Below are 13,734 nucleotides of genomic sequence, written 5' to 3'. Positions count from 1 at the left end.
GGTGGCGGGATCGCATGTATATACAGGAACAACCTCTCTGTCTTGAAAGTAACTTCTCCTTCCCTACCCTCCCCAACTTCCTGTGAATATATCTGCCTCGATATTCACAGTGAGGACAAACCGATCTGCACTCTGCACGGCATTTACCATCCACCCGGTGACAACCTTACCTTCTCCCAACAAATCATGGACATGATCTCAGCCAACTCCGGGCGACAACTCACACAAATATACCTTGGTGACTTCAACCTCCACTGGAACGATCATAATGATGCGGTGGTAAAAGGTCTGAAGAACTTCCTTAACGCCCTTGACCTCACTCAAATTTGCAACGTTCCAACACACAAGAAAGGCTCTATCCTCGACCTCATCATCTCCAAAGAGGCCACTATCAAACTCGAATCAATCCATCCCTGTGATTGGTCGGACCATCATACCATCACATTCTTCATCAATGAAAAAGTTAAATTTAACCCCGTTCAACCCGCCAGGCCCAAAGTCTGGAAAAGAGACATGAAAAAGCTAATCTCAAACTCTCTGCCCCCAAAAGCTGCAACTTACTACTTCCTCCTGCTGGCGTTAAAGATGTCCAATCCTTGACTGATCACTATCTTAACACTATGACCTCAATAATTAATGAAGTCGCACCCTTGCAACTAAAAAAAGCCACCACAAAAATGTCCAATCCCTGGTACGACGGGAGTCTCAATGACGATAGACGCGCCATGCGAATGGCAGAGCGCACCTGGAGATCAGCTCCCTCCGCACTGAACCTAAAAAACCTGAAGAAAAGGAGAAACGCCTACTTCAGGAAAATTAAACGATCAAAATCAGACTTCTTCAGCCGTCAGCTTGACCAAGCCAAAAATCGTCCGAGAAAGCTGATTGAGCTTATCCGAACACAATCCAAAGAACAACCCCAACATCTCAACACTGTGTGCGAAGCTCCCTCCTGTGAGGACTTCGCCTCCTTCTTTAACCAAAAAACTGACAACATAAAGAATGACCTCCTCATAGACGCAAGCCTCTATCCCAAACACCAACGCATAGCACCCACGACACCAAAAAACAATGCCACCTGGTCAACCTTTCTCACCTACACAGAGGAAGAAATTGGCAAACTGCTCAGCACTCTGAAACCATCCAATCACCTCACGGACCCCCTTCCTGCCAACGCTGTCAAAGTCCTTACCCCGTCGCTCCTTCCACTCTGGACCAAAATCATTAACAGCTCACTTCAACAAGGGATCATTCCCGACTCCCTCAAAGTTGGTCAAGTCACACCTTTGCTAAAGAAACCTACAGCTGACCCCTCTGACCTAAACAACTACCGTCCCATTACCAACATTCCGACTCTTGCCAAACTGTTGGAAAAATGCGCACAAACACAATTAACTAAACACATTACTCAGTTTGATCTCCTCAACTCTCATCAATCAGGCTTCCGAGCAAATCACAGTACTGAAACTGCTATGACTCACATAATCGACGACGCCCTCCAAATCCTAGATCATAACGATACTTGCCTCCTCATCCTCCTTGATCTCTCCTCTGCATTTGACACTGTCAAACATGAGAGCTTAATCGAACTACTAAACACGAGAATGGGCCTATCTGGAACTGTGCTCAAATGGTTCACGTCCTTTTTGCATAACAGGTCGCAGAAATTCAAGAGCAACAACTTGATGTCTGCACCAAGACCTGTATCGCTAGGCGTACCACAAGGATCCTCCCTATCCCCAACCTTGTTCAACCTAGTTATGGAACCTCTCACCACCTTGCTGCAAGAATCAAATGTACACTTCCACATGTATGCTGACGACACTCCACTCTATCTCAAACTACAATCACCCAAAGACATCACGCTCTTGAACTCAACGATCAGAAGCACCCAATCGTGGTTGGCCGCCAATCATCTGAAACTCAATGCCCTTAAAACGGAGTTCCTTCTGATCTCACCACCCGCGAAGAGCACTACCGCACAAATGTGGCTTAAAGACCTAACGGCACTCAATATCCAACCCACCATCGTGGACTCAGCAAAATCTTTGGGCATAACACTTGACACCAATCTCAGCATGCAGGAACACATCAACAAAGCAACTAAGGGAGCGAACTACCAAATAAACACCCTTAGGAAACTTAAACCTTTCCTTCCAACCAAAGACTTCCAAACTGCGGTACAATCGCTAGTCATACCTCGAATAGAATACGGCAGCACCGCGCTCTGCGGTCTCCCCCTAGCCACGACGGCACCCATCAGAGCCTCGCTAAACGCCGCAGCGAGACTTATCACTGGATCAAAAAAACACTCACACATTTCCCCTGACTTCAAATCCCTGAATTGGCTGCCGTTTGAAGCCAGAATACACCTGAAAATTGCTTGTCTGACGCACAAGGCTGTCCACCTGAGCTCACCTACATACCTTGCTCAGAAGCTGACGATTTCAGGAGGCTCCAGAAACACTAGAGGTACAAATAATCTTTTGCTAAAGCCTAAAAGATTCCGCAAGGAAAAAACCTATAAACGCTCCTTCTCAGGAATGGCTCCCAGGATTTGGAACTCGCTCCCCCCTGAAACCAGGCTCATCACCTCTACTATACTTTTCAAGAAAGAAGTAAAAGCGATCCTCATGGCTAAACACACTTGAACGACTACTGGAGATAAACTACAAAGACTTGATACTCATCTGTACTACTTGTTGAACACTTTGTATTGTTATTTCGATTCTGAAATTGACCTATTGATTGTTTTATGTTATCACCTCAATGTACCTTTAACATGATTGATGTATCTGCGTATACATGCTCCCCCCCCTCTGTAAAGCGCTCTGATATCTGCGAAGATCTTGTTCGCGCTATATAAAACTTTCAAAATAAATAAATAAATATAGAACTGTTGGTGTATGAGTGGATGTGTATATAGATGGTGGAATTACTGAATTGGTTATTGTAACTGGTATGGGTATCTCCATTTTATTTGAAAATGTTAGTTTCTATTGTTTGAATATGTGTTTTCAATGGTTACATTACACTGAAAGGAGGTCTATCAGTCTGTCACAAGGATGGTGTCATCAGTGATGTCACTGACCATGTCATGAGTGATGTAATATGTGACGTCATCAGCAGTGCATTGCAGGCGCGCAAGTTATAGTGAGTCCAACTAAATATAACGTGGAATTTCATTGGTTTTATGTCAGTAAAATTTCCAGCTAACTATAACTGATGTGAAACCTATGGTTTTTTTAGTGAATTTAATAGGTTTTTTAAATGCTAATTCCTAACTATAACTGGTGTGAAACCTATGTTTTTTTCAGTGAATTTCAAACGTTTTTTTAATTCTAATTCCTAACTATAAGTCTCACTTTATAAATAAGACTGTTAGCACTCTAGTTGTTCTTTAGAACACTCTGGTACATTCTGTCATTGGGCTACAGTTGGGCTACATCTAGCTGATATTTGGGCTACATTTTGATTTTTTGGTCTCTGGTGGCCATCTTTGGGCTACATTGGGCTACATTGGGCTACATTTGGGCTACATTTTGGCATATATATAGCCCAATGTAGCACAATATACATTTTTTCAAAGTTAATTTTCGTAAAAACCACTTAAGAATAGGGCTAACAGTCCCTACAATTTTTCCCAATTTTTTTTATTTATTTTTTGCTTTGGAGCGCTCCCGGTGCACTTCCCGGGGAGCGCCCCGAAAAGCGTACTTTTATAAATCGCCCCCGGGCGCGCTCCGGGGAGCGTCCCGTAAGCGCCAATATCGCGAACGAAAACATGATCGTGACGTATCGCGTAGCCGCGTGATACGCACGGGGTAAGCGCACCCGGAAGTACTCGAGCGAATACGATCGCGCAACGTAAACATCCGACGCGCTTACGCTACGCGACCCGGAGCGCCCCCGGGCGCGCCCGGGGGCGCGTAGCGTAAGCGCGTCGGGTCATGTGACCTGAAAATAACACTTTTCATTGGTTCATAACAGTTTTAGTTTCATAATGATGAAGCCCCTGGTCTTGTGACCTAAAAATAACACTTCTCATTGGTTCAGGACAGTTTTTTTTTCCAAATGATGAAAGACCCCACCTTTTTTCCTTATTCTGACTTTGTCCTTTGACTGAGGAAGACCTGTTTGTACATCTCTGTACCTTTTTCATCTTAATAATGGCTTCAGTAGCAGCAGCAGCTGGTGCATCTGCCCCACCACCACCACCACCACCACCACCACCACCAACAGGACCAGCTCCAGATTATATTGGTGGTCAAGAAGAAGAGGAGGAGGAGGAGGAAGAGGAAGAGGAGGAGGGGAGGAGGGGAGGAGGGGAGGAGAAGATGGCTGCCTGAAGAAAATACCCCATACAAACCCAAGCCACACATTGTATGGGAGTTTTTTTCAATCCCAGAGGGCAAGAAAAAAGTGAATGCGGCCAAAGTAACTTGCCTAATCTGCAATGAAGAACTCTCACGGGGCAACCCAAACAAAAAATATTCATTTGGTAACTATACCATGATTCGTCATATGACCCGAAAGCACCCAAACAACTACTCTCGTGCAGAGCTCAGGGAACTGGCCAGTAACCTCCCCCAGTCGTCAAGGACCACCTCCCAAAGAAACCAACCCACTTCATCAGGGACAGAAACATCAGAGATGATGCCTTGTATTCAGCCAAGATTTGCTGATTTTAAAATCACTTGTTCTGCATGTGGCAAGCTTATCGCCTATGGTGAAAAAAGCGTAAAGCTCATCGTCCTTGCAGGTGATAATCACAAGTGCCCCAAAAAGAAGTAATTTTTTGGGTTTTTTGTTTTTTTGCTCCAGTTGAGCCAGTTTCAATTCCCTTTCTTTGTTTCTCCTCCTAAAAAAATACAAAAAAAATATAAAACTGTTTTCAAAAGCCAAAAAAAGTACAAAATGTTCAAAAAACACAAAAAAATATAAAACAACAAAAAGAAGAAAAAAAAAGTTCTTTTTAGAACTACCTCCAATTTCTAAATAAAGGCTTCATTTTTTAAAAACTCTGTCATCTTTTTCCCTCATAGTACGCTCCCCGGGCCGCTCCCCGGTGCGCGTACCGGGCGCTTCCCCCGCGCAAAACGAAAAAAAAAAATATTTTAAATGCCCCGCGGGGCCCTTTTATAGCCCCCACATCACACCTAGGGGGTCAAGGGGGGGTCTACCCTGCCCCCTTATGGTCATTTCCCTCTTTGTTTTGCCCACCTCTCGTGTCTCGATCCTACCGAGACACAAGATGGCGGCCGCTCCAGACTGTTTCGAATGTTTACAGACACCCGAGAGCCAATCAGCTTTCCGTGCGCACCTCGCGTGGCGTGCCCGGTGCGCTTACCGGTGCACGTACCAGTGCGCGGCTATAGATATATATATTTTTTTGAACCTTAATTTCTCAAAATCCACTGGAGCACATATCTTGAGACATAGCAAAGGCACATCGGGCTACCAGTCCCTACAATTTTGCCAAGTTTGGTGGAAATCCATTCAGCCGTTCGGGCTAAAAGTGAAATCGACCGGCCTATGGAAATTAACATGGGGAAAACGCGTTTTGGGACCCCACTTTTATCTCGGCCCCCGCTTGACGAATCCCCCCCCAAACTTTCAGGGAAGGACCGGAACGCCGCGAGGCCATTTTGAGGAAATTTTGAGGCAGATTCGTCAACCGGCGCCAAAGTTATTCCAAATAGAATTTTGAGATTTAACATTGAAAAAAATCCTAACTATAACTACCTACTGGCGACCAAATATATATATATATATTCAATTACCACTCCGGTGCTAGTGCCACCCAAAGGAGAAAAACACGAAAATCTCTTTAATCACTGCTGGCTACAGTGACTTTTTATTCTGCCAGGTGCAAAATATTTTCAGTCAGGATGATGCTTTTCGGCTAACAAGTAGTCTTGCTCACATACCTGAGCTGCTCAAACGAGTGCGTTTAAATACATTGGTGCTTACAGTCATGTGATAACAGAACTACACAAATAATGAAAAGTGAAAACCTACTGCGTGCATGAAAACTACAAAACCAACATAATACTGGGCTAGTACATTCAAACTATTTTTGTCCCAAATAATAAGATAGCATTCATATATATTTAAATCATTCATGTACATATACTTGGTGTAGTTTTGAGCTTGATATAAACTTACTGCATCTTTTATAGAAAATGAATACATATAGCACATAATGTCAATACGCAAATATATAAGATATTTAAAATGTCCGTTTGATTTTATGTACAAATACCTCGGTATACTTTTATGTGTAGTATTCGATTACTGCACCCTTTGGAAACAATAAATAAATCTATGAGTACATACTTGGGGAGAAAGTGAGCATGCAACTAAAATTCAGCCCGTTGCAATAGAGTTAATAGTAGACAGTCTGTGATTGTACAAATACCCTCCCCCATGGTGGTGTAGGTTCTACTATCTATTTGTACTTCTATAATAGTAGAACATATTGTTTTATTTGGTTGCACAAGTGCGTGATGTTTTTCTAAGTCGAATCGCTTCTAATGGACTCGCTTATACTGCCATAAATGTTCTACTTCCAAAGGTTATGCAGGTTTCTAATTTTATCTAGGTTAAAAGATTTATGTGCAGTCAACAACGCAGTAAACATAAAATATGTGTGATAAAGTGCAAGTGGTTAAATCCCCTAGTGTAGTTAAAAAAAAAACAATGGGTCATTCCACATTAAGCACATTTTTCGAAATATATATGTACATACACACACACACACACTTTTAGTACATAAATATTTTAAAATTCTTATTTATAATTAACAGCGATGTAATGTTTCTTTGCGATGTAGTGACTCCTAAAGTAGAAATAGAAAAACATACGCATGATGTAGTGACTCCTGATGTAGAGTCTGTGAAGTAGGGACTCCTGTTATAGTGGGGATATAGCCTAACTCCTGATGTAGGAGGTATATGCTCTAACCACACCTTCCATTGAACCTTGCTTGTAGTGTCAAGCCCCCGAATGGAAGGCTGCAGGGGGTTCACAACATTAGATTTTCTTGGGAAATGTTTGCTCTCTTATGTTTGTAAAAGTGGATATTGTTCATTCTTAAGTTCATCTCCTATTAATGAATTAGTTTATATAAAGCACCTGGTTTTGTGCTCACTCTCTCATCTTATGTGTGCTCACTCTCTCATCTTATGTTTTTGTTTACAGGCTGGAACTAGTAGTTGATCCATGGATTGAAAGTCTTTGGGCTGCCCTGAAAAATGAAGCCATGTTGAGAGAGGATAAAAGAAGCTCCATTGAGGTTAACCAGCCTGTAACGAACGGTATTGTGGCTGACCAGGACATGCAGAATGCAACCAGTTTGGACCGGCACATGCAGCTTTTGACATTATCGCCTTCTGTAGTTACCCCAGCCCTGCAGAATCTGGTAGACATTCAACATGGCAAACCTAATCAGGACTCTGAACCCTCCCTTGTTTGGTCCATCCCTCCTCTTTCTCAGGTTGCCTTAAATATTCCTGCTCTTCCTCCTACATATATAGATGTGCGGCTTCAAGATGCAGCCAACCAGGTAAGAAGAAAGGCTCTGCACGTTCTTACATAGCCAACAGGTAATGATGGTGCGCAGATGCCTAGTTATTGTTTCTTTTTGTTGTTTTTAGGGCGAGCAGACCTAAAAGCATGCAAAGCATGCTTTGTGTCTGCGAAGTCATCTTTTGCTGGCGTGTCTGGGGGAATGTGAGACGGCGATCTCCCACGCGCTTTTCCCTTCCAGATTTCACCGCGGGAGCGCGCCTCTCTGACGCGCTTGCGCAGAGTAACTCACAGCCAGCCCCTGCTCACACACACAGCCAGCCCCCATCCCTCTGCATGCACGCGCACACACACACACACACACAGGCGCGCCCATGCACACACATACAGGCACACGGCACACAGCCCCCCCCCCCCCCCTTACCTTACCGGAGTCAGGCTCGGGCTCGCACCATCTGCCAAGGGAGCCCCGCAGAACACTCGAGCTCCTCTACCAAGAAGCGGGGGCCCGCAGTCTCCCCGCTGGTCTTCACCCGGGCCCCCTCCTGGGACCCGGGACTTAATGCGGCACTTCTCTTCTCCGGCCTTGCGCTCGGCAAAACGAAACTGCAGAGTGGCGCGTATGCGCAGGCAGCCCCCGCCCTCCCACTCATCATCTGCTGCAGGGTGACGCTCGTTTTAACTGTATCTATTCCACGTTAACAGACTTGGGCTCAATTTGAATATAAGCCTTGAACAAGCATTAATAATGGCATTTGTTTTGCACTTGGATCTAGATGAGTTTGCTTGTTTAAAGTTAGGCGTTGTGTGTTCGCAGACCACTCTGAAAGTCTAAATAGTTTGGGATTTTGTATCCAAATCCAGACATACGGAAGTGTTTTGAGCAAAGTCATTGATTTGGGGACATGAACTTCCATTCCGTCAATTCGTAGTAAAGTCTGAATTCTTTAAAAGAAATGTTTTAGCCCACAGAGACGTGCTACGAAGGAATATATCTGTTGACATTGTGTGTCCACTTTGTTTTTGTTCTTTGCCGCTCGTTTATTTTGTCGGCCGGGTTTGTAGAAGACTGGTTTTATTAGTCATAGTTTTTTTTCACCGGAAATACTGTTCATAAATGTTGGTCTTTTTGCTGTTAAATCCTCATACACATGACTCCGCTGTTAAAATAATGCAGTTCTTCCTCCCTACCCAGGAAAGCAGGTAATTCAATCAAAGATAGAACATACATGAGTGACTGTCGGTAGACAGGCCGCAGTTAGACAGCTGGAGGTCGCTTTAAGAGACCGTGACATAAGAACAGTCTACCGGCCGAAAGGCACGTTTTACACCGACTAACACACAGACAAGATAATATTAGGTGCGCCAGCTCATTCTATACTGCAAACTAAATAGGTCCAGACATAGATTTTTATTTTGCATATCAGTGCTTTCTGGGGGCTGTAGTCTCTGCTGACTTTAAGCAAAGCAACCAAACTAAATGACGTAATGACTGTCGAATTGTGAAGTGACAGCCAGGTCTGGGTACAAGGTATTTAGGAAATGATCTGGCGAGTAGACTTCGTTCACCGGCACTTCCACCAGCTATCCAATTTACGATTTCCCCTGAAAGGTATTTTTCCACGTTGCGGGAATCGGCCATTTATTTACTTGTACAAGTTGGAGTTGGAACACAACAGTGCGCCGATAAACATCTTGAGAACATTTTTGAAGCTCACTTTGTCATTTCCAAGCCACATCTGCTTGCGCGAGAATGCGTTTGGTTTCCAAATTGTGTGTTTTCTTATAGCTAAAAAATGTCCAAACTATCCAAATCTAAGTAATATGAACCATTGCTTGGTGATTTTTAACCTGTTTGGAACATGCACTGTTGTGCAATTCAAGGGCACCATATTACTAAGTAAATTGTGTCTTTAGTAAAGTTGCTCAAAGCTCATCGTAAAAGTTTAGACCGAATCGCTGAATCAGCTGCAGACTGCAGTCTCCTATTGTCCATTATCAAAGAGGGTGTTAAATGAACGGCCGCCTCTTTATCACGCGCTGCTCTGCAGACGCCTTTGAAGGAACGTGTGCACTGCTGCATGCTGCACACTACCGCACGCCTCACACTGCTGCACACCTCACGCTGCTGCACGCTGCACACTGCTGCATTACTCACACTGCTGCACGCCACACACTGCTGCACGCCACACACTGCTGCACGCCACGCACTGCTGCACGCCTCGCACTGCTGCACGCCTCACACTGCTGCACGCCTCACACTGCTGCATTACTCACACTGCTGCATTACTCACACTGCTGCATGCTGCACACTACCGCACGACTCACACTGCTGCATGCCTCACACTGCTGCATGCCTCACACTGCTGCAAGCCTCACACTGCTGCACGCTGCTGCATTACTCACACTGCTGCATGCCACACACTGTTGCACGCCACACACTGCTGCACGCCACGCCACTGCACGCCTCACAACGCTGCACACTGCTGCATTACTCACTGCTGCATGCTGCACACTACCGCACGACTCACACTGCTGCATGCCTCACACTGCTGCATGCCTCACACTGCTGCAAGCCTCACATTGCTGCACGCTGCACACTGCTGCATTACTCACACTGCTGCACGCCACACACTGCTGCACGCCACACACTGCTGCACGCCACACACTGCTGCATGCCACACACTGCTGCACGCCTTACACTGCTGCACGCCTTTCACTGCTGCACGCCTCACACTGCTGCACACTGCTGCATGCTGCACACTGCTGCATGCTGCACACTGCTGCATTACTCACACTACTGCATGCTGCACACTACCGCACAACTCGCACTGCTGCACGCCTTACACTGCTGCATTACTCACACTGCTGCATTACTCACACTGCTGCACGCCACACACTGCTGCACGCCACACACTACTGCATGCCACACATTGCTGCATTACTCACACTACCACACGACTCACACTCCAGCATGCCTCATACTGCTGCATGCCACCCACTGCTGCATGCCACACACCTCACACTGCTGCAAGCCTCACACTGCTGCACGCCTCACACTGCTGCACGCCACACACTGCTGCACGCCACACACTGCTGCACGCCACACACTGCTGCACGCCACACACTGCTGCGCGCCTCACACTGCTGCGCGCCTCACACTGCTGCGCGCCTCACACTGCTGCGCGCCTCACACTGCTGCACGCCTCACACTGCTGCACACTGCTGCATGCTGCACACTGCTGCATTACTCACACTGCTGCATGCTGCACACTACCGCACGACTCGCACTGCTGCATGTCTTACACTGCCGCACGCCACACACTGCTGCACGCCACACACTGCTGCACGCCACACACTGCTGCACGCCACACACTGCTGCACGCCACACACTGCTGCACGCCACACACTGCTGCACGCCACACACTGCTGCACGCCACACACTGCTGCACGCCTCACACTGCTCCACGCTGCACACTGCTGCCTTACTCATACTACTGCATGCTGCACACTGCCACACACCTCACACTGCTGCCCACCTCACACTGCTGCACGCCCCACACTGCTGCACACTGCTGCATTACTCCCACTGCTGCACACCTCACACTGCTGCACACCTCACACTGCTGCACACCTCACACTGCTGCACACCTCACACTGCTGTATGCCTCACACTGCTGTATGCCTCACACTGCTGCACATCTCACACTGCTCCATGCCTCACCCTGCAGCATGCCTTACACTGCTGAACGCCACACAACACCACCACATCACTCTAGGACACCACCACATCACTCTCGGACACCACCACATCACTCTCGGACACCACCACATCACTCTCGGACACCACCACATCACTCTCGGACACCACCACATCACTCTCGGACACCACCACATCACTCTCGGTCACCACCACATCACTCTCGGACACCACCACATCACTCGGGGGCATCACTCGGGGACACCACCACATCACGCAGGAACACCACCACATCACTCAGGAACACCACCACATCACTCAGGGACACCACCACATCACTCAGGGACACCACCACATCACTCGGGGACACCACCACATCACTCAGGGACACCACCACGTCACTCAGGGACACCACCACGTCACTCAGGGACACCACCACGTCACTCAGGGACACCACCACGTCACTCTGGGACGCCATCACGTCACTCTAGGACGCCACCACGTCACTCTGGGACGCCACCACGTCACTCTGGGACACCACCACGTCACTCTGGGACGCCACCACGTCACTCTGGGACGCCACCACGTCACTCTGGGACACCACCACATCACTCTGGGACACCACCACGTCACTCTGGGACGCCACCACGTCACTCTGGGACGCCACCACGTCACTCTGGGACGCCACCACGTCACTCTGGGACGCCACCACGTCACTCTGGGACGCCACCACGTCACTCTGGGACGCCACCACGTCACTCTGGGACGCCACCACGTCACTCTGGGACGCCACCACGTCACTCTGGGACCCCACACTGGGACACCACCACGTCACTCTGGGACGCCACCACGTCACTCTGGGACGCCACCACGTCACTCTGGGACGCCACCACGTCACTCTGGGACGCCACCACGTCACTCTGGGACGCCACCACGTCACTCTGGGACGCCACCACGTCACTCTGGGACGCCACCACGTCACTCTGGGACGCCACCACGTCACTCTGGGACGCCACCACGTCACTCTGGGACACCACCACGTCACTCTGGGACGCCACCACGTCACTCTGGGACGCCACCACGTCACTCTGGGACACCACCACATCACTCTGGGACACCACCACGTCACTCTGGGACGCCACCACGTCACTCTGGGACGCCACCACGTCACTCTGGGACGCCACCACGTCACTCTGGGACGCCACCACGTCACTCTGGGACGCCACCACGTCACTCTGGGACGCCACCACGTCACTCTGGGACGCCACCACGTCACTCTGGGACGCCACCACGTCACTCTGGGACGCCACCACGTCACTCTGGGACCCCACACTGGGACACCACCATGTCACTCTGGGACGCCACCACGTCACTCTGGGACGCCACCACGTCACTCTGGGACGCCACCACGTCACTCTGGGACGCCACCACGTCACTCTGGGACGCCACCACGTCACTCTGGGACGCCACCACGTCACTCTGGGACGCCACCACGTCACTCTGGGACGCCACCACGTCACTCTGGGACGCCACCACGTCACTCTGGGACGCCACCACGTCACTCTGGGACGCCACCACGTCACTCTGGGACGCCACCACGTCACTCTGGGACGCCACCACGTCACTCTGGGACACCACCACGTCACTCTGGGACACCACCACGTCACTCTGGGACACCACCACATCACTCTGGGACACCACCACATCACTCTAATACACCACATCATCACTCAGTCCTACCACATCATCACTCAGCACCACAACAGCATCACTCAGCACCACAACAGCACTGTCCTTGCTTGCTACCAACAAGCATTCCCATAGCCAATAGGACTCGCATTAGGAAAATGTAAGTTATTGGCTTTGTGAATAACAATGCTATTAATTTATATATTTTCAAAGCCAACACATATTTAAAAAAATGTCATTCACAATACCAATAGTTCACATTTTCCTAATGCGAGACCTATTGCATTGCAAATGCTTGTTGATTTTGGTAGCAGAATCTCTGATGTGGTTAATATGTGTGCTAGTTGGTGTAACTACAGATTTTGAAAGAATGTGCCTTCATCAGAGGAATAACTATAGTCCTCAGATCACGATGAGTCTCAAATATGTGATTTACTATCTCTCAAGTGTTAACAAAGTGAATTGTTTGCAGCACCAGGACAGAACAACATAGCACTTGAATCGAGCACAGAAAGCTATGTAGAACAATGTGATTACCAATGCTGCAGATAATGTTTACGAGACTGGATTTTGTTTGAGGAGTACTTATCCTTGCACTTACTATGAGATGTGAGCCTGCTCCTGATATAGTTCCTGTGGCGGTACTAGTCTAGTTAAAGCAAACACAAGGATTCAACCCAGATCTGTGACTGGGAGTGAGTGTCTGAAAAGTTTCAGCACTCCGCCCATCATGTCCTTGTGTTTGCTAGTCTAGTTAAAGCCATAGGCAAGGGTTGCAAAGAATGGCATACTACCGGCTTAGGGTGTTGATGCAT

General features: G+C 47.9%; 1 protein-coding gene across 1 annotated transcript in view; it reads left to right on the top strand.

The window, feature by feature from the left end:
- The window catches only part of MTRR (5-methyltetrahydrofolate-homocysteine methyltransferase reductase), a 403,763-nt gene that overhangs the window by 71,727 nt on the left and 318,302 nt on the right, over positions 1-13,734 (top strand). The window contains exon 5 of the mRNA XM_086965276.1: positions 7,204-7,567. Coding sequence (XP_086821402.1) covers positions 7,204-7,567 — 364 coding nt within the window. The remainder of the gene's footprint in view (positions 1-7,203; positions 7,568-13,734) is intronic.

This window comes from Lissotriton vulgaris, chromosome 4_1 (assembly GCF_964263255.1).
Source record: "Lissotriton vulgaris chromosome 4_1, aLisVul1.2, whole genome shotgun sequence".
NCBI classification, from domain to species: domain Eukaryota; kingdom Metazoa; phylum Chordata; class Amphibia; order Caudata; family Salamandridae; genus Lissotriton; species Lissotriton vulgaris.
The sequence above is the reverse complement of the archived record's forward strand: the minus strand, read 5'-3'. Positions and strand labels throughout refer to the sequence as shown.